The following is a 22046-nucleotide window of genomic DNA, read 5'->3' on the forward strand; positions in this document are numbered from 1 at the left end:
ACTCACAATGACAATAATTGTCTTCTCAGCAAGATTTGCAATACATAAAAAAAACTTTGCACTAGATATTATATTATATAGAAATTAGAAATGACTTTTTGTTTGCTCAAATTAAGTGTAGGTATTTAAATAGGTTAGGTTTTGCGCTTGCGCATTGTAAATATTCTATTGGCAAAGTTTCAAATCTAAAAGTTAATTAAAAATAATTTTACTTCTATAAGCTTTAATGCTCAGTTAGGTGAAAGTTAGTAGGTAATTCCTGTAAAATAAAACAAGCTATTTATATAAATCTCTTTTTATTGAAAAAAAAAATAGAATTAAAAACTTACTAACTAAAAGGCACAAGATTGATAATGATTAACAATTCTTAGTCAACATCTTTAGAAGTTACCTTAATCTAGGATATTATTTAATACTTAATATCTATTTTGGCAGTTTTTTCATAGCTTAGTAGTTAGTGAATATCTAGCTCAATGGAAAATTAACAAATTCCATAACCACAATTTTATAAGAAAAAAGTTCTAGAAAAAAGTGCCAAAGAAATATACATACATACAATGTAAAACATAATCCTCCTTCTGTCGAAGTCGGATAAAAAGGTTTTATAAAAATAGACAATAATCCGACATGAATTTGTTACTAATAAAAGTAAGTATATGTAATTGAGGATTAAGAACCCCACAGCCTCATACAACTATAATAAAAATAAAAATAATTTCGCAACTTAAAAGACCTCCTTATTGTCATTTAAAATGAATGTAATAAACTAATAACTAATACCTAACTAAAAATTATAAAAAAATCTATTATAAATGCGAAAGTAAATTTGTCAATTCAAACAAAATTGAACCTTATCATAAACCATCACGGTATACCTTATAAGTACTTAAATGCGAAGATAAGTCGATATGTTCTCAACATGATTCCATACAGACTAACTAAACACAACGAAGGTTCTAAGAGACCTTTATTAGCTCGATTTCTAAGGTTTTATGTAGAGGTATTATGCTCCTGCCACACTCTGCTCCTCGCGCTGCTCATCGCTCTGCCGTTATTCGCCGCGATATTGCCCTCTCTACCCACACACTGCTCTACAAGCGCAATTACTCGCGACGGCCTAGTGTACGTTAAACATCGATAGTTTGGTAATCCGATAGTATCGATAGTTTTACTAAATACTATCGATAGTATCGATAGCCTATCGATAGTTTAAAAGATTGTAGGATTAGCGGAACATCAAATAACAAATTTTATACGAAACGAAGAGTTTTATTTTAAATTAAATTTGAAATAACAATCCCACCACACAATCTTATACAAACAATAATATTTTAATATGATGTTGCTTTCATAAACTTACATGTTCAATAATACTTAAGTAGTTTTTTAAGAAGAAATGTAACATTTAGATTGTTAATAAAGGCTTTATTTATTTATTTATTTATAACAATCCCACCAAAAACATAAAATATGTAAAAATTGGAGCCGAGTTCAATCGTTGACTTAATTTGCCAAAAAAAGAAATAAGATCTAAATGTGTGCCAAGTTCTGTAGACAGTCCAGAAATTTATTTACAAAGATGTACATATTAAGTTCTTAGGTGAACTGAAAACTCAATTGTTTTATTTTCCCTTAGAGAACAACGTTTATTCCAAAATATGACTTTTTTAATTTGACTAATATAATTATTTTCACAAAGCAAACGAAAGACCCTCATAATTTGACTTGGCTAGTTTTTAGAACCTCACAAAATATAAACAGCATGTAACACAAAAACATCAACTATAGAAAACTGACTGTCTTTTGTCTTTTATATGAATAATATACGCACGGTAATTCTCCTACCATAGAGAATAATCTCAATGTTTACACCTTTGAATGAATGAAATATGCACGGTAATTCCCCTACCATAGAGAACAATCCTAATGTCTACACCTTTGTCACTATGGCCGGGGAATAACCTACATTCATGCATACCTGGACTCAGGGATGTATAAACTATAAGTAATACCTACTTGAAAAAACAATCGATCGATTGTTTTAAAAAAATATCGATAGTATCGATAGCCATTTACTATCGATACTATCGATAGTATATCGATGTTTAACGTACATTACGCGACGCTCCTCACTTGTCATTTGCCTTGGTGAGACAATGGACGTTGAAACGGTGGCAGCGTGCGCGCTATGCATTTTTAATGTAGCTAATTATATTAATGTAGGTAGTAAAAAGGAATATACATCGTCGTCCTCGTCCTCAAACACCATTCTATACTTGGCGACGACATAATTTCCAATTTGGCATACGTGTGCATCTTGCGCGAGCGCTCGATGCGGACAGCGATCGCGCGATTATGTACTCGTATTGTCGGTCCTTTGACTCGCGCGCAAAAACCGACAAAATAGGGAGCAGCGAGCAGGACGATGAGCATAACAAGTGGCATGACGAGTAACGTTACCACACTATGTCTCTGCCTCCTTTCCTCGTTATTTCCATACCACTCGTCGAGTGTGTGGCAGGCGTATTATACTATACAGGGTGTAATCGTTAAGAGTGCACAGGCGATTATTCCGCAACTACCTATTGCAGAAATAAAAAAAAACTTAAAACTGATATCGAAATTCCTTTATCAAATGAGTAAATTGACAATAACAAATTTTTAAAAATAAAACGAGAAATATCCAAAAGTTGTACATTAAACACGCAGCATATCGATCTTACTTACACGAAATCACAGTTTTCACAAAAAAAAAATCAGTGACGCAGATTTTAGATTAATAATATGTAATTATAAAAATAAAAATACCCGTAACTATGTGACTATTTTCCTTATTGTCGTACATACAGTGTGTATGTAAGGTAATTGTGTGTGACGAAATCAAAGAGTATTGACGAATGAATTAAATTACATAGTATGTATTACAGTTATTTAGATTGGTAAGTTTTAATACAAGATATAAAAAATACAAATCGAGGCATGTGTATGAAATGTAAGTTAATACAATTTAACTTGCAATATCTAAAATCTTTAAATCACATAATATGTTAAGGCTCCGTGCAGACAGACAGAACGCAGAACGCAGAACGCAGAACGCGGAACGCAGAACGCTCTCTGTCTGCACGGAGCCTAAGGATTACTAAAAACTAATTACTTACTTACTAAAATTTTAAAGTGTAACATAATATTACATAACAATTCTAGCATGACTACTTATAAAACTAATTACTAATAAAAATAATCTGAACTTTTTACTAACAATTTAGAGGAAAATATTATGTAATTCTTTGTGCACTTTGTCACTTACAATTATGGGACCCAACTTAGAATCAAATTAAATGAGTAGGTACTAGCATAGAAATCAAATGTATGCTTTTTTAACAAGTTAATAATCGACTGTTATTCAAGACAGCAATTATTGCATTGCCATTTTTTATTTCACGCGCGTAATGCTTGGTTTACAAGGGTTTAGTAACTAAGTGCGTGCTCTTTACGTATACTAATATTAGCTTTCCGACCGCGTCTTCGCTCGCGTTTTCAAAGAAAAACCCTAGTTCCAGTTCCAGTGGGTTTTCAGGGATAAAATCTATGTGTTAATCCAAGTTACCCTCTATGTGTGCTAAATTTCATTGTAATCAGTTCAGTAGTATTTGCGTGAAAGAGTAACAAACATATCTACACATACACATCTATCCTCACAAACTTTCGCATTTATAATATTAGTAGGACTTACCTCACTGTTCACACATTGACTTGTATAAGTGACAAGAACTAAGCGCTTAGTTGCGAATCCCGTGTAAACCGGCGTAATATTTTGATGAAGATGCAAGATTCTACCTCTAGATAATAAAAAAGTAAGGAATTTCTACAAAATTATGAACAAAGCCATTTTTTCATATAAGATGCCTTTATTGATGAAATATAATCCAAACCCAACATTTTTAATCTTGTAAATTTGTCAGCTTGTCATTTTCAATAGAGTTTATTCTCAATAATCTCAAAAACAGCTTAACCAATTTGGTTCGTAAATAAATAAATCCACGTAGGCGAATTTGTGAGAAAAGGTGGGCTCATTCGTAAATGCTACAAAACATTATGAAATAAAAATTATTCAAATGACATATTGAAGTCATTTATTTTTCGTCTCTCTAAAATTAAAGCAAAAAATGAAGTATGTAATTCACAATACTTAGAAATTAACAATTCGGAGGACGTAATTTTTAGAGGTAGAGAAGTAAAGTATCACTTTATTTTATAACCACGTTTTGGACCAGAAAATTGCTAAAAGTTAATTCTAATTGAATCGTGTCACGGTGGGCTAATTTGCTTAATCTAAAACGTATCTGTTTTTATATAAAAGGTACCTTTGGTACATAATATATGTAAAGTGTGAGCATACTGACAAATTTTAAGAATATTTTATTAGTATGAACAAAATACCCGACTGCACACTAAAAAAAGAGTAAAAATCCTATATTAATTACTCCCGTGATTGAAATGAATCTAATGATACCGCATACATATTTTTTTAAAGGGAAATTTAGAAAAAATATTATTATGTCTTTATCCCGTGGGACTTTTAGGATAAAATGTATCCTATGACACTCCCGTAATCAAGACAAATCTAACGATACCTCATACATCAAAATCCATCAAGCCGTTTAGGCTACAGGTGGTCACAAAGGAAAAGACATACATACATACTTACATACACTCGAAAAACATTACCCTCCTTCTTTGGCAGTCGGGTAAAAAATATAGATATAGATACAGACTACAAGAAAAATAGCTAATCTTGTCCTTCTTAATACGCCAAATATGTCATACTGTGCTGAGCCAATTATAATACAAATGGGATAACAACATATCTATATATAATACATATCTTACTTTCTTGTAGTATATTAAAATATATTATATTATGTATATAATATTAGTTATAGGAAAAACAGATTATCCGCGAGAGCATCAGACGTGTATACTTTGTCCTACCAAATACGCCAATCTATGAGCATATTGGCAAGGGGCTGGTACTCGTATTGTCCCGGGCCAATTGTAATACAAATACTGTGTATCTTAATCTATATATTATATACAGGTTTTTTTGCAGTATTTAAGATATAGAAATTATAAGAAAAATAGCTTATCCGACAGGCGACAACGAATCAGACGGTGTATCGTGTTTAATTTTGTCCTACTACCAAATACGCCAATCTATCAATCTATGTGCGTATTGGCAAGCGAAAGGAACTCGTACTGTCCCGGGCCAATTGTAAGACATGTCCTTTATATATCTATATATTATAGACAGGCTTTTTTGTAGTATGTTGTAAATGGTAATTATAAGAAAAACAGCTTATCCGCGAGAGCATCAGACGGTGTATCGTGTATACTCTGTCCTACTAAATACGCCAATCTATGGGCATATTGGCAAGGGGCTGGTACTCGTACTGTCCCGGGCCAATTGTAATACAAATGGCACATTTTGTATGTAAGCCGTTGGCATTGATCCGGGGTCATTGGACTATCGTCGTGGACCACTACGTAGTGGGTTGGTGTGACCGTGCCTTGGTTCACCTTTTGGGAGACTATTAGGAAATCGTACCTGAAATGTCAAGGGGTTGTGTTAATATAGAATAATAAAGAAGAATAGGACTTGTGTGAGGCAATTTTAGTTTTATAAATTACTTTATAATATATATTATATTATATAAAATACTAATACTGAATTCTCTACAAAATGTTTAGAACTGGACTTCTAAATTTTAATTCAAAAGTATTTAAAAGACAACCATTTTGTACTGTCAACAATTAAATTTCCTTGCAAAATCAAGAAAAAAAACGAAAAAATGTATAAAAACGTTACTTTATACGCAATAGACATTTTAAGAATAACAATTGCTCAAAAATACATCTCTTATGTAGTATGAAGAACATAATAAAATTCTCAAGAATGTTGTATACATTCGCAGACTTAACATATTTAAATGACGTCATATAAACATATTATTTTATACTTTCTTTTTATATATTATTAGCTGTTCCCCGCGGTTTCACCCGCATTGCTCCGCTCCTGTTGGTCTTAGCATGATGATATGTAGCCTATAGCCTTCCTCGATAAATGGGCTATCTAACACCGAAAGAATTTTTCAAATCGGACCAATAGTTCCCGAGATTAGCGCGTTCAAACAAACAAACAAACTCTTCAGCTTTATAATATTAGTATAGATAATACTCACCAATTCCGTCTAGTAATATCGTGATCTACTACAGTTCCCGGCGGCGGGTTTTCCAATCCTTGACGTGATTTCATAAAGATCCTCGTGTTAATTCTCTTCTGTACCACAATGTATGTAAGCATTGGTTCATACACTTCACCAAAGCTTGAGAAACACACTTTCATTTGTGGTATCTCATAATCTTGGATTAATTTGAGCTGACCATCTCCTACACCATCCCTGTAAATAATAAGTATTTGATTTGGTTACAATCTTTTTGACAAAAATCTTCTGAATTTGACAATAGACGTGGTTGCTTCTAAATACATTATTTACATAAATAATATAAATGTTTTAAATGTTTAAGTGGGAGTTGAACTTGGCACAATCAATACCAGATTGAAAATTCGAATTAAAGCCACGAGGCGTTACTGCTACTAAATAATGATAATACTTAAACAAGTATGAGTAGTAGCAGAATAATCAATTTCTACCAACGAAATAACAAAGCTTGAGACATCGTATTGACACTAATATTCTGCCGGTAATAGTTCAATATATTTATAAAAGTTTTCCATTTATTTTCAAAAATTTATCATTCTGTACCCCAATCGAAAAAAAACACTTACCTAAACATAATAATCCTCTCCGGCAAGCGTCCATTGACCCGCAGGAAATGTTTCAAAGAGTCGACCAAGCAGGCCTTCAGCTTGTCCACTATTTCTTGACCCCTTTCTTGGAACACAGCTCTGGAATACCAGTGCGTCATAGATTGGTTGTACGAAGCTACAAACGCTGTGAAGAAAAATAGTAATTTAGTAATTTGTATACATTTTCCACACATTTTTACATATATAGGCACAGATTCAAATTCAAATTCAAATTCGAATTCAAATTCAAATTCAAATAAACAGATGATAGTTAATTATAGTTTGGCAAAAATGAGAAAAGAATAAGCGTTAGTTAGTTAATTGCAATCACAGATTTACTATAGTAGCAAAATTTTATTTAGAACTTTATAAGCAAGTATATATTATAATGCAGTTCGTATATATGGAAGTGCATCGAATAAATATATAAATGTAAATATTATCATTTTTTACTCAAATAATTACTATCTGATTACCAAAACTCACTAAAAACTAAAACATAAATATTACTTACAGCAGACACTGCGTCTCTTCCTAGCGGGATCGTGGTACGAATCGATACCAATGACCATAGCACTTTTAAACGGAATGCTGATACTCCACAAAGTACCGCCCAGTTTGCAGTTAATTTGTAACAGAATCTTCTGGGTAATGGCGCGAATCTTCTGACTGTTCATTATTGTACGCGCGTTTATCACCTGGATGGAAGAATAATATTTTTTTCTAGTATAATATAACATATATAGTTTATACAATGGTGAAAGACTATATCTTAAGTTAGGGACTTTTGATGTTAACTACACTATTATAAATACCAGAAAGTAGCGTATCATTGATACCAGATAATGTTGGGAAATACAAATAATGTATTATAATATTGATAAATAATTATTAATTTTACTACGTAAAAGATTGATTTTATTTTTAAATGATATTTTGATGAGAATAACATATCCTCTTTACAAACTGAGTACCTCCTAGGTCACATCAATTATTCCTACCTGAGACGCTACAGGATTATCAGCACAGCATATCTTCTTTATCGCTGCATATCTATCATCTCTGCTCGTTGGACAGATCGCTACGACCAATTGTAACTGAGACGTTATGGTCTTCTTCAAACTCATGACGTAGGCATCTGTACGATCATTTGGTAGTCTAACAAGATTCGGTTCGGCTACTTTTATGCCCATTGGTGTACAGTTCCGCTTTACTGTGTCTACAAAGTTCTGGAATTTGAGACATTAGATGAGGGTTAAGAAATGATAATGATTATGCCATCGTATTCCATTGTATTGTATAATTGCTTCAATTGAAAAGAATGTTTATGGTTTCACATTAACTTTTTTTAGGATAGATTTTAAAGCATATTTATTAGTTTTCAAAAAACATATGGGATTTATATATATAATACATATATATGTTTCCTTCAGAATACTGCTATGAATAAATTTAATATGCAAACTGAGTCATAAAACAATAATATCATATGTATCATCTTTTCATCGTCTTTATGTGTGTGTTAAATAAAGTATTTCGTATTGTTTGTAAATTTTTTTATTTGATTGAAATAAAGTGTTTTGTATTTTTATCTATACATATAATAAATCTGTAGAAGGGTCAATTCTGTACATTGAAAATATTGAAAAAATAAATAGCAGGGGGTGTTACTGGATCGATACCAAACCCAAATATGTGATTAAAAAAATTTTTGTCTGTCTGTCTGTCTGTCTGTCTGTCTGTCTGTCTGTATGTGAAGGCATCACGTGAAAACTAGCGGTTCGATTTCGATGAAACTTGGTATAATTATACCTTATTATCCTGGGCGTAAAATAGGATACTTTTTATCCTGAAAAAATACGTAGAAAAAAATTAATCTTAATTTTTTCAGTTTTGTCCATAGACGTTGTTCCGTAGAACCGCGAACACACGTTGCGTATTATTATAGGCCTAGCCGTATTTGGGAATTGGGTCCAATAGATATTTATAAGATTTTATTGTCAGAGGTACCTACTCAAAATGGAGAAATAAACCATCCACGCGAAGACCGACATCCGCGCGGACGGAGTCGCGGGCGGAAGCTAGTACACAATAAAAACAATAATCAACAAAATTATTACATAATACCAGAATATACCGATACAACCAGTAGGGAAACTTCATACAAACGTTCGAAATGGCTCACGCACACAAGCAAGCGTGTTTACGAGAATCGTAAGGGTATTCTTATATCTGTCAATTGTGCTAATAATACTCTTACGATTCTCGTAAACACGCTTGCTTGTGTGCGTGAGCCATTTCGAACGTTTTGTATGAAGTTTCCCTATTGATTGTATATCTATACTTATATATTATAAAGAGGAAAGGTTTGTAATTATGTATGGTTTTCACGCATAAACTATTGGACCGATTTGAATGAAATTTGGCACAGACAATTTTTAGACCCTGAGAAAAAACATAGGCTACCTTTTATTGCGAAATATGTACCACGGGCGAAGCCGGGGCGGACCGCTAGTTCTGAATATTGTGATAATACTTACCATAGTAACATTCTTATCCCTATCCGTATATAGCACGGCCCAGCTATTGATATCCACAGCTTGCATAACCGGGTTCCTTGTGACCTCTGCGTTCCACTCTGCATTTGGTTTCCCCGGCACTTTCACATTATTGCCAAAGTAAAGCGTCTCCGGTGGGAGGGTCCTCGCTACAATGTTTATTGTTTCTGGAGCCAGGCTTAACCCCCAGCCTTTGAGACGGTTCTTGGCCGTTTCGTTGTTTAGTACGTTGCTTATGTACTGTAATTGAATAAATAATAATAATTGATTATTTAAATATGTTTTTCTTGTTTACTTACGTTTGAACTTGTAGTTATTTCTGGATTAAAGTCAGCAAAAATTAGCAAACTTGATTTTGGAATAAATTGCAAGAAAAAGCTTTACGTTTGCTGTTTAGAGTAACTGAAGTAAACAGTGAATTCATTGTATTTTTACTTCTATTATGTAAGTATCAAAAATTATATTTAATTTGGTATTAAATATTAATATGTATTCTATTTAAGATCGAAAATTATATGTATATGTACTTGTAAATCTTGAAGAGTTTGTTTGATTGTTTGTTTGTTTGTTTGAACGCGCTAATCTCAGGAATTACTGGTCCGATTTTAAAAATTCTTTCGGTGTTAGATAGCTCAATTATCGAGGAAGGAAGGGTAAAACCGCGGAGCGCTGCTAGTATAAAATAAATGCAATTAACTTCATCTTAAAATTTAAAGATATAAAAATTAAAATCTCTATGTAGAAGTGTTCTTCTATTGTTACATTTATAAATTTAGCATTTATTGTACAATATAAGAAATTTCAAACAACCAAACCTTTTTAAAAGCAGCGTAACGTTGGTTAGGTGTAATTCGAGTGTAAGTAGCTACATCCTTCATCAGTTTAAAGTTACTCCGTTGGTCGTCAGTTAGACCTGTGAGCTGGCATAACTCTGGCACTAGGCATATCATGTAATCTATCGGTTTTTCCGAACCGGGAACGCGTTTTGACTCCCTAAAAATTGTGATAATAAGGATAATATAGATATTTGTACAGTTTACTATAAATTTTCTTCAAGATTGTTTTTAGTAGAAACAACATTTTCTTAAAAAAAAGTATTACTATCCATACATCTCTAAAAATAAACATTAAGTAATGAAAACATTAAGTTTAATTTAAGGACGTAATCAAGTCAAAAACATTGTGAATTTATTTTTATTTTAAAACACATGGTTTACGCTTTGAGCCAGCGCGCACGAGCAACATTGTCTCCGCAACTATTTTGTCTCTCCCACCCATGGGCTAGTATGAAAGTGCGCGCACGTAGCGACGCAACTCCCCATACAAATTGATGGGAGAGACAAAACAGTTGCGGAGACAAAGTTGCTCGTGCGCGCTGGCTCTAAAAAATTTGATTTTTCATAATATAATATATCATATAGTTTTATAATCACCTTGATATAAGCATTGGCTGGTCCCAATCCATGATATCAATACCATAATTCTTCTTATAATAGTCAATGTATGATATCTGTATTGTTTCACCCTTTTCCTTCTTTTCAAACGTTGATTTTGGTGTCATTGAATCATCAATACTGTCCACACTAAACAAAAATTATAACACAATTTACATTATTATCATTATTTTAGAACAAAACTTCAGTTTAGTGACTACTTAATTGATTTATTAAAAAAGTAAAAATTAAGCAGAAGAAATATGTAGTAATATTATTTAATAAAAATGTGTGCGTATACTAGTGTACACACGTAAGAAGTGAAACTTCTTAATGACCTTATTTTTCAAAAAATAATTTACTATATGCAAATTTTTTTAATTTCAGATTTTTTTTTAATTTACAGAAATACGTCAAATCACGCGTGGTAGTGATAAAAAAGATGGCGCGTAACGGAAAAAGATGGCGCGTAAAGTTTCACTTCAAAAATAACTTGTTTATAATAATCAAGCTGCTCTTGATTAATTGCAAGTTTTTCAAATTTTTCATTATCCTTATATAACATAGTAAAAGCGAAGACAGATAGGATAAAATTCCAAATTTATAAAAATCCGTTCACTTGTTCTGAACTTGTAGTGTAACTAACTTGTTTTTTTTCTTATCTTTCATGTGTGACAAGAGACAAATGTAGCAAATATTTTAAATCTCGAGAACTCGCTACAACTTACCGGAACAATTTCTTATTATACGTCGTCATAACAGAGCAACTAATTAATTTCTCCGATAGTGCCCGTTTCCAATTAGCACCCTCCTGCTGAGCCGTTTCTTTTATTAGAGATAGCACAGACTGTGTTCTCAACACGCGTGACGTAGAGTCCAATGTCAACATTAGACCTCCTTCGTATTCGTCTACTGCTGTTACATATCTGTTAAATATTAATATCTTTTATTAAATATTTTCCCCTTAATACAGGTTATACCTAGTAAGGGGGCCTGAACCCTAATCTATGGATTATCTAAATCTATCCAATCTATATTAATGTATGAATTAAAATAAAGATACATTTTTTAAATAGTAAAATAGTGTTAAATAGTACATATATAATAACATAACATGTAGATAAATAAGTTGTATACACTGTAATAAATGTTTCGTACTGATTACAATTAGGGCCGATTTTTCAATCCTTGGTTAAAATGTATTCGTCTATTATTACACGAACATATTAAAATGTCACCTGTAAACTGTCAAATACGGACAATTAGAATACATTTTTGAAATGGTAGTTTAACACGTTATTCGACGAATAAGTTTTAACTGAGGATTGAAAAATCAGCCCTTAATAGTATAACACATTATAATTATGTTTATTTGAAGTTCCCTAAAACTATGTAAGTACACTGTGATATTTAGTTTTAAAACATTCAAATGCTATGTATAGTGTATTTTGATACAAATAGGTGTTTTCTAATATTTGAAATAGCTATAATGAAGAGGGTACACAATAATAAAGATTTGTTTTGTGTGGAGGAACCAAATATTTGCATAAAATTACTATGAAGTTTATCCTGAGCCATATAAAATAGAAATTATAAAACATCATATTATAATATTTTTCTATATATCCTAGAATGTCCTAATATTCAAACATCATACCCTGGCCAAACTTCCAACTTATACTGTGGAATTTGTATAGCGGCGTGTTGGTTGAAGTGTTGTCTTCCAAATCGTACCAGCTCTAAATCGTTCATAATGTGCTTGAACAGTAGATTGTATATGTGTATCATTTCACTTAGTCGACGCGTACGACGAAACATTATCTAAAAATCAAATAAAATGGATTACGAACGAATTTTACCATGAACAGAATGTTTTATTGTAGAACATTATGATTTAATGACACATGCAAGCAAATGAGAATGATGTCTCACCCAAGGACACACGGAGAGCATTGGCAAGTAATTATAACTTGTGTAATATATTAAAAATAGCAACAAACGTGTTATTTTCAACAAGCAACAGCACTGCCTGTATTTCCAAAATCTCTTCTTGCGTGAATGAGTATATACCCTTATAAAATAACATACATCCATCCTTATAAAATTTTGCATTTATAATTTTAGTAGGATGATGGATTCAGAACCACTTCAGTAAATTTTATTCACAATATTCAATAATCAAATCCATTCTAATATTATAAATGCGAAAGTAACTCTGTCTGTCTGTCTGTTACTCAATCACGCCTTAACTACTGAACCAATTTGCATCAAATTTGGTATAGAGAAATTTTGATACCCGAGAAAGGACATAGGATAGGTTTTATCCCGGAAATCCCACAGGACCGGGAACTATGCGGGTTTTTCTTTGACTGCGTGGGCGATGCCGCGGGTGGAAAGCTAGTTAATATATAAAATACTTACGGTCAAATTAACTTTGCTGTTATCATAAGGATTAGTGGACTCTAACTGCATCGTATCACTCGGCAATCTGTGTGGTACATATAAAGTTGTCCCATCAAACGTCTTTTCTTTGAATAAATGACGATGTTCTGTAAATAGAGGAATTATTGATTATTTCGTAGTTTTTACACTATAATTATTGTTAGTGTAAATTGTGTATGAATAAAAGATGAAGGGTAGAGTGATAGTATAAAAGAGTTTAGTAGTGTTAAATTAAAAACTTATTTAAAAAATGTATTAGTTCAGACAAAAGGACTACAGGACAGTTCTTTGGCATATTATAATAATAAATATAATATTATGTAGTTAGATAAAAGTTACACGTAATGTGAAATAATATTGTATAAGGACATGATTTTAAAAGAGCATCTATGGAGTTTCTTGCACGATCTTCTCCATAGATACTGCTTTCCGAATCGGTGGTAAATTTAAAAATGTAATGACCATTCAAAAGTGCTTCTAGAAGAAGACTAATTGAATAAATAAATGTTTGAGTTTGGGTAAGATTCCATTTGTGAATCAAATACAAACATTCTTGTTACATTTAGAAACAGAGAGTTACATTTATCATAAGATTATGTGCAAGGAATATGTGGAAACACTATATACATAATTATTATTAATACTAGCTGCGCTTCGCGGTTTCACCCGCGTGGCTCTGCTATTGAGCCTATATTAGACCAGGGTCGATAATTTTTGAAACAAGTAAAAAATAGTAGTAGGATGAAACCTACTATTTTTTTTAGGTTTTTTATCATTTTGGAAGGGATTGGCCCTGGTCTATATAGCCTTCCTCGACAAATGGGCTACCTAACACTGAAAGAATTTTTCAAATCGGATCAGTAGTTGCTGAGATTAGCGCATCCAAACAAACAAACTCTTCACCTTTATAGTATTAGTAAGTATAGATTATCATCATAATTACCTCCAAGGAGTTTGAACCGCAGATGCTTGTGATCTTGATCAGGCTGGTACTTCACTTCATATTCAAACACGTTATTCTCTTCAAACTTGAGATATATAAAATTGGCCGTCACGTCACACGGGACACCCGACTCTCCCTTCTTCACAACTGGTGGAGTATCTTTAACTTCCCTCTAATGGTTAAAACAAAATATAATTAAAGTATACACAAATATGAGGAAATATTATAATAAAAGTATGCAAGCATTATTAATCAATAAAATTGGTGAAGTGCCTGTATCTACATGCATTAATAGAAATATAGTTCCTATATTTAATTCCCTATTCAACAATATCATAAATTAATATACTAGGAGCATGCTATAGATATGTAAAATTGAATTAAATTAAATTATGAAATATCATCACTAGAACTTTTCTAGTTACAAAACAAACCAAACACTTTTCTTCTTAAATTAAAATACAATTCACATCCTTTAAAAACAACAGAAAACCATCCAAATCACTTTACTAAAAATATATAACGTAAATGTACTCAACACTTACGAAATATTTATTCTTTCCAATCGAAGACGGTACACTTGAAGCTATTGTGCTGGCTGCCATTTGCTCAGTGACAGATTGAACTGTGCTGTCTCCACTGCCCACTACAGAAGAAGAAGATTGAGCTGCCTTCCTGTAATTGCAGTCTGATTTAAGAAAATACAACTGATAATGACATTATTATGTAGTCTAAATGGACTATGACTGGGTAAGGCAGTAACCTGTTTTAAAACAGTATTTAACAGTCTAATATTTATTATATTATCTTCATTCTCCACCAACTGAAATAGCTTTGGGTTTTATAGAATGTTGGAGCATTTGATTAACTGTTTGATTTTCTCACAATAATAAAAATATAAAATAATTTTAGATACAATTATTGTATCTACATTTACACTGTACACACTAATCGAATCCAATAATCCAGTACTTACTTATTTTTTTCAGATAAAGTTATTTATTTAATTCTTTATTGCACACACAAAAGAAATAGACACACAAAGAACAGATAAGAGGAACATATGTACAAACGGTGGCCTTATCGCTAGGTAGCAATCTCTTCCAGGCCACCGTAAGTAATATATTATAAGGAAAGACGTTAAAAGGAGGTTAAAAGTTAAAAGCCTCTTTTTTGAAGTTGGTTAAAATGTAGGTAAACTTACAAGTGCTGCAAAAGTTTAATGCCTCTGCCGAGGCCAGGCCCAGGCCCTGGTGTAGGCCTTACATCAGATGCTGGACATATTATTGGTCCAGATGCTATAAAATTATAAAAACTCATCATATTTATATTTGCTCAAGAAAATGTTCAACATAATATGAAAAATATTAATAGATGCTAGCTGTTAAATCACTGAACTAACTACAATATTTCCAACAAAAATCAAGTTGCATATTTCTATGTCAGTTAATTGCTCACTATAAGACATTTATTCAGTACATATTCATACTATAATTGATTAAGTATCCTATATTCAACAAAGGAACTAAAGATTTGCACATACCACTAGGACCACCAGGTTTTTGATGCATCTTATTCAGCATTGCAGCAATTTTACCCCTACCACCTACTGTAGATGGCGCAGCTGAACCAACCTATAGAGAAAGAAAAATCACTAAATTGTATAAAAAAAGTTGTTTTCTCTGTCCCTATGACCCTATGCTTAAATCTTTAAAATGCAACGGATTTTGAAGTAGTTTTTTTTTTAAAGATAGAGTGATTCAGGAGGAAGGTTTTAGTATATACCTAATTTATTAGGTTCTAGACAAATAATGTGCGGTAATGTGCCTTGTGGTTTCACCCAGGACGAACTAGATGTCAAAATTAAATATTTTCATAGGTAAAGGTTACAGGTAACCAAGTGTACTTTACTAATATGTTTCAGTTGTTTCTAGCGAAAGATTACTCTTTGGCAAACATACCTATGTATGTACAGCTATCTGTACATTGATCTTTCTTCACTATTTTATTCATTTATAATATCTGTAGGATATAATATTAATTATGAATGCCCAAAGTCAATGCTAAGCTTTATGTCAAGTTTATAAAGAAATCACATAGCTCAAAAGGAACCATCACCATCATCCTCATAGTCGTAGATACTCACAGCACTTGGCGCCACACTCGATACTTCACTCGCTGCATAACTAGGAGCCACGCTTGAAACAGCGGTAGAAGGTTCACTAGAACCTGGGCTCTTCTGTGTCGCATCCTGGCCAGGTGCCTCCGATCTTTGAGCTCTTAACGCCTGGATTAAAGCAAGGCCTCGACCACGACCCTTCGAAGCGTCTGCCATTTCTAAAATATATCGCCTATATGTAAGTATAAATAACTATATTAAACTGTGGGTAAGCGTGATATCAGATATCAATGATCAAAATTTGTCCACTCAACAAGTTTGTCTAAAAGTTACATGAAATACCTATTTCAATTGTTTCCAAATTTTATTGTGGTGAATAATGTTTGTGTTAGAGAAAACTTACTCTTTAGTCTTTGCTTACACTTAAAAATATATTTAGGTAATAAACACTATAGAAACAAAGATTTAATATATGTTAAAACTTTTGTGTTCTACCCCGCGAAAATCGAGATTCTTGCGTGCTGCACAATCGCAGAAGCAGAAACAACCACAACCACAGACCACAACCACAAACAAGAAGAATTTATCAAATATCAATCCAAACGTCAAACTTTTTTTTTTTTTTTCATTTCATGACCATAGACAATACATATTCTTGATTTTAAATCTTAGAGCATTAAAAGTTTTAAATTGATATATTGATTTTAAACAAGAATTTTAAACTACATTATGCACAGAGTATAATATTATGTAATATAGATATAGTTAACACCTCTCTAAATTTAGGTCATATTTTAGATTTTAGGAATTAGAAGCTTCATCACAATGTCCTACATTCAGAAAGTAAATCAGATAGATAATCTTCATGAGATTACGAGTTTTTAAAAGCTAATAATTAAGATTGTTTATCAATATATTCAGCACCCGCTGGTTCGACAATTATTACAGTAGTATAATTATTAATTATACTCTAAGGACACTCATTATAATCTTTATTATTAATTGATTTAGTTTCTAAATTAAAGACTTCTAAATTTAGGAAGGTGTGATGAGCGCATTATTTCTACTCTAATTTTGTATTGATATATTTATAATCCAGGAACATAATATTTATTTCATTTTCTATCATTGAGATACTATTACTACGTATGGAGACGACACCGCCTACATCACATACGGCGTATTCAGAAAGAAAGCTTGAAACTTATAAGCGCTTATAAGCGCTTATCGGCGCTTATCGGCGCTGGTAACCCGCGCAGGAAAATATATGAACATGCGCCGATAAGCGCTGATCGGCGCCGACAAGTTCCAACAAGTTTCAACAAACTTGTGCTGCGCCGATCAGCGCTTATCGGCGCATGTTCATATATTTTCCTGCGCGGGTTACCAGCGCCGATAAGCGCCGATAAGCGCTTATAAGCGCTTATAAGTTTCAAGCTTTCTTTCTGAATACGCCCATAGGTTCCGCTCAACATAGTTCAAATGGCCTCTCTGCACTCAGTCGCTTTAGCGCGATGGTCGCGTTCATGTCTTGTTTGTTATAAACTTAGTTATAAAGCAAAAAACCACGAAACTCATCAAACATGCCCAGTAAATTATTTTTTGAAAAATAAGGCCATAAAGAAATTTCACTTCTTACGTGTGTACACTAGTCTAGTACACGCACACATTTTTTTTGTTATATTGATTGTTCTTAATTGGTAATAGGCATAATATCTAAGAGCAATTAACCTATAGAGTTCTTATATTAAGACAGAACAAAATACATATTTTCTAATCTACTTACTCTTAGTCAATAACAGCATAAGCCAGATTGAGATAGCGATAGAGTATCTGCACTGTCTTCAAACGTAGCGCGCCGGCAGTCAGTTTGTTTTCCAACCAGCTGGTGGGCTCAGTGCGTCAAGTGTTTTTAACGAAATATTTAGAAAATATAAAGTGTACAGTGTTTCTTTTTATTTGTCAGTGTGCTAAAATAACTATTGTATGTTTAGCAACCGGCTATCACTAGTCGAATGGGAGTTTTGGATAAAAACAATGTAAAAATATCTTTCCATCGGTAAGTGATTTTCAGCAAATTGATAAATATTTATGTTTTAAACCTATTTGAAGGTTTTATCAAGCGCTTTTTTGTAATTTTATGTTGTAACTGTAACATTTACCCACTTTATGGGGTTGTGGAATATAAAATAATTAAATAATTTTTAAAAAACGTCACAATAATATCACGTTTGGCATTTTGTTTACCACCGTAGTGTTGTAACACATCTAGCGTATATTATCGATTTATGACAAAAAATCTATTTCATATTAACGTTGATTTATTTATTTTGTTTCATAAATCAGATTTATATGTAGTTGTTGTTGCAAATAATAGATGTAAATTTTTTACCGCAGGAAAATAAAACATACCACGTGGTTGTTTTATTTGCACTATGTGTTTTAGTTTTCGTTTGTTGTTTATTAATTTCTCTTTCAGATTATTAATAAATTCATTTTGTTTTAGATTTCCAGAGCTAAATAAAAAATGGGTATAAAACGTGAGACATGAGTTGATTGGACGCCGCCACAATTTGCAATATTGTGTTCACTGCATTTCGAGCCTACTTGTTATCAAGATGGATACTCTAGAAGAATTGTGCAATCTTACGCTTACGTTTTTTTTTGTTCCTGTAGATAATAAATACATTTGATTAAAGAGAGTGAATTTTTATTTTGAAATTTTTTACACATAAGTTACCTACTTTAAATGTGTAACTATGTGAAAATTAAATGGTTGATTAAATGACAGTTCTCATATATGAGAAACTACTATTGAAATACATACTTAATATACATGCGTTTTCAAAGAAAAACCCGCATAGTTCCCATTCCTGTTGGATTTACGGGATCAAAAGTAATTTTTCCAAATTTCATTGTAATCGGTTTAGTAGTATTCGCGTGAAAGAGTAACAAACATCCATCCTCACAAACTTTCGATTTATTAGTAGGATGTTAGGAAAATGTTTTCATTAAGACTGTCCTTTTATTAACTTGTTAAAATGCTGCATGATTCCTTCATGCTGACTGTGCCTTTCTCCTCACTCCTTTAACTTTATCATCATTTCCTTCTTTATTTTAAATTACATTTCAAGTTTTAAAATTTCTTTTATAATGTACTAACTTTCCGCCCGCGTTTTTAAAGAAAATCCTGCACAGTTCCCGTTCACGTGGGATTTCCGGGATAAAACCTAACCTATGTGTGTATGTACAAAATTTCATTGTAATCGGTTCCGCAGTGAAAGAGTAACATCCCTTCTCACATAATTTCGCATTTATTATATACGTAGGATTAAACAAATAATGTATTCAACTGAAATTAATTATAAGTTTTGTTTTTTTATTATTTATTATTTCACGAAACCGTAAATGCAAAATACATTCACGATTTTATCGATTGAAGCACATCCCATCACTATCACCTTCTATCTATCTAAATACGTACCTATAGTAAAAATGGTGCCATGACTATGTTGAAACGTAGCTTGTTGTCTATAGCTGTCTCATTCTTTCATACGACGTTTTCTTTAGATAGAGAGAAACAAATATATGTAAATTGTATACGCTCGATACAAGTACTCTATAGGTTAATTGCTCTTAGCATAATATTTATGAAGTTTCGCCTTTATGGCGGTGAGTTCATGACATCGCTTAATCTATGACTCACTAGCCAACCCGCGACGCGGCCGCCACGTTTGGCGCATTTTCTTCGTGGTGTCTCCTCGTCCTCTATACGTAGTAAATGGCCATTTGCCAGCTCTCAGTTAGCCGCAACGCTCTCAGGAGGAAGATATCTTTTTGTTAATTATTTTCAGCGACTGGGATAGCAGAACAACACAAAGCATAAATATAATATGCATCACTTGGAAATAAAGAAAGCATAATATTGAGGGTGTGTTACACCATTGGGGAATGTTCATGTTTTTCTTTTTTGTCTTAAATTAATAGTTTACTATTTTATAACGTAGAAAAAAATATTAATGGGCTTCAAAATACTCTTGATATTTTTAAAAATGAAATTCAAAACTTTTAAAAAATTTAAGCAGTTCAAACGCCGCCATTGTGCGCGCGCTTTGCGTGACGTCCAGTGGGTGTTTACCTTAGTGTTTACTATGGAGTGATGAATACAACGTCGTGTCAGATGACGTCACATTTCGTTCGACCAGTGGTGGCGCGTTTTGGAAGTTTGAATTTCGCTCCCTTATTTTGCACTTTTTGAATATTATTTTGGGGGTTTAAATAATTAGTAAATAATAAAAAAACCGGCCAAGTGCGAGTCGGGCTCGCGCACAAAGGGTTCCGTAGCAGCAAATATAATAAATTACAGTTAAATCAACCTATCTCAAAAACTATAAGAGATACTTTGATCAAACCAAAAATCGTTGAAAGAGTTAATTAGCATGCATCACCTCTATTTTTTTTAGAATTTTATACCCCGTAGTTATAAAAATAGAGGGGGGGGGACATACTTTTTACGACTTTGAGAGCTGATATCTCAAAAACCGTTCACTTTAAGAAAAATGTTTTTTAGAAAACTTTATATCATTTTAAAAGACCTTTCCATTGATACCCCACACGGGTATGTACATCGAAAAAAAAAATTTCATCCCTCAGTTACATGTATGGGGGGCCCCACCCCCAATTCTTTTTTTTACTATTTAGTGTCATATTTTTGTAGCGGTTCATACAACACATATTCCCATCAAATTTCATCACTGTAGTACTTATAGTTTCCGAGTAAATCGGCTGTGACAGACGGACAGACGGACAGACGGACAGACGGACATGACGAAACTATAAGGGTTCCGTTTTTGCCATTTTGGCTACGGAACCCTAAAAAAAAAGGCTGCATATTTGATTCGATGTCCCCGAATTTCATTATTTTTTGCTGTTTAGTCGATAGCTGGTAGTGGATTTTCTTAACAAACTGCTTTTCTTTTCCAACTAAAATGCGTAGTTTTTGTGAAAATCGAAATTGAAAATGATATTTTTCAAGGTTATTTTTGTACTAAAAACGCAACTTTAAGTAAAATCTTAAGCCATTATAGTATCAAAATGTCTAAATATCCCACTCACACGCATTATTTTTAAATATATTCATGTACCTATTACTTTATTTACATATTACAATTTTTTTTGCTAAAATATTATTTTAACAATTTATTATAGCCAAAAATCGTTCCAACAATTTGTATTTACAACAATACAACAAGCCACAGATTAGTTAATATGACGCAGATCACAGATTAGCAATACAAATATACTAGCTTATCATAGAGTATAAATGATACATTTTAATGTTATTTTTATATCTCACTTTGCTTCAGTTTTTAAAAACGATTAACTTTTACTTTTTTTAGTATTCAAATAGGTAGCGAGGAGCGAAGCGACGAGCGTGTTAGGTTAACTCTTGAACTGCCGCACGAGCCGAGCGAGCGAAGCGAGCGTGCCGCGGCAGCGGCCGGCGAGTGCCAGAAGCGACTTTAGGGCGATTCCGACTCAAACAAAAAAAAAAAACTACTTAGGTTTAAACAACTTGTTTGTATTTTATTTATGTATCGTAAAATTATTTTTATTATCAAATGCTTTCTAAGTTAAAATTATTTTTGACAAATTCATTTTAAAAATCAATTTCTAATTATGT

The 22046-nt window shown here is 32.5% G+C and overlaps 1 protein-coding gene and 2 long non-coding RNA genes across 4 annotated transcripts; all 3 read right to left on the reverse strand.

Annotated features, from left to right (window-relative positions):
- Nucleotides 1-279: 279 nt before the first annotated feature.
- LOC123698084 lies at nucleotides 280-2894 on the reverse strand. Its single transcript, XR_006752353.1, has 2 exons — nucleotides 2115-2894; nucleotides 280-1106 (listed from the first exon to the last, which is right to left on the reverse strand). It is a non-coding gene; the product is annotated as an uncharacterized LOC123698084 (long non-coding RNA).
- Nucleotides 2895-5224: 2330 nt separating this feature from the next.
- LOC123698078 (piwi-like protein Ago3) lies at nucleotides 5225-16917 on the reverse strand. 2 transcript variants are annotated; one of them, XM_045644674.1, is made up of 17 exons: nucleotides 16767-16917; nucleotides 16391-16581; nucleotides 15788-15878; nucleotides 15449-15542; nucleotides 14790-14919; nucleotides 14245-14416; nucleotides 13281-13408; nucleotides 12517-12680; nucleotides 11588-11785; nucleotides 10860-11009; nucleotides 10242-10419; nucleotides 9409-9666; nucleotides 7870-8097; nucleotides 7383-7566; nucleotides 6848-7013; nucleotides 6240-6458; nucleotides 5225-5605 (listed from the first exon to the last, which is right to left on the reverse strand). In XM_045644674.1, the coding sequence occupies exons 2-17, from the start codon at nucleotides 16577-16579 to the stop codon at nucleotides 5341-5343; spliced, it is 2814 nt and encodes a 937-aa protein (XP_045500630.1). In that variant the 5' UTR covers nucleotides 16580-16581; nucleotides 16767-16917; the 3' UTR covers nucleotides 5225-5340. The 2 variants fall into 2 exon arrangements, with proteins under 2 accessions (XP_045500630.1, XP_045500631.1); XM_045644675.1 differs by having other exon boundaries at nucleotides 16706-16917.
- A 4329-nt stretch (nucleotides 16918-21246) lies between these two features.
- On the reverse strand, nucleotides 21247-21842 carry LOC123698085. The gene is made up of 2 exons (XR_006752354.1): nucleotides 21479-21842; nucleotides 21247-21346 (listed from the first exon to the last, which is right to left on the reverse strand). It is a non-coding gene; the product is annotated as an uncharacterized LOC123698085 (long non-coding RNA).
- Nucleotides 21843-22046: the final 204 nt, after the last annotated feature.

Source organism: Colias croceus, chromosome 15 (genome assembly GCF_905220415.1).
Source record: "Colias croceus chromosome 15, ilColCroc2.1".
NCBI classification, from domain to species: Eukaryota; Metazoa; Arthropoda; class Insecta; order Lepidoptera; family Pieridae; genus Colias; species Colias croceus.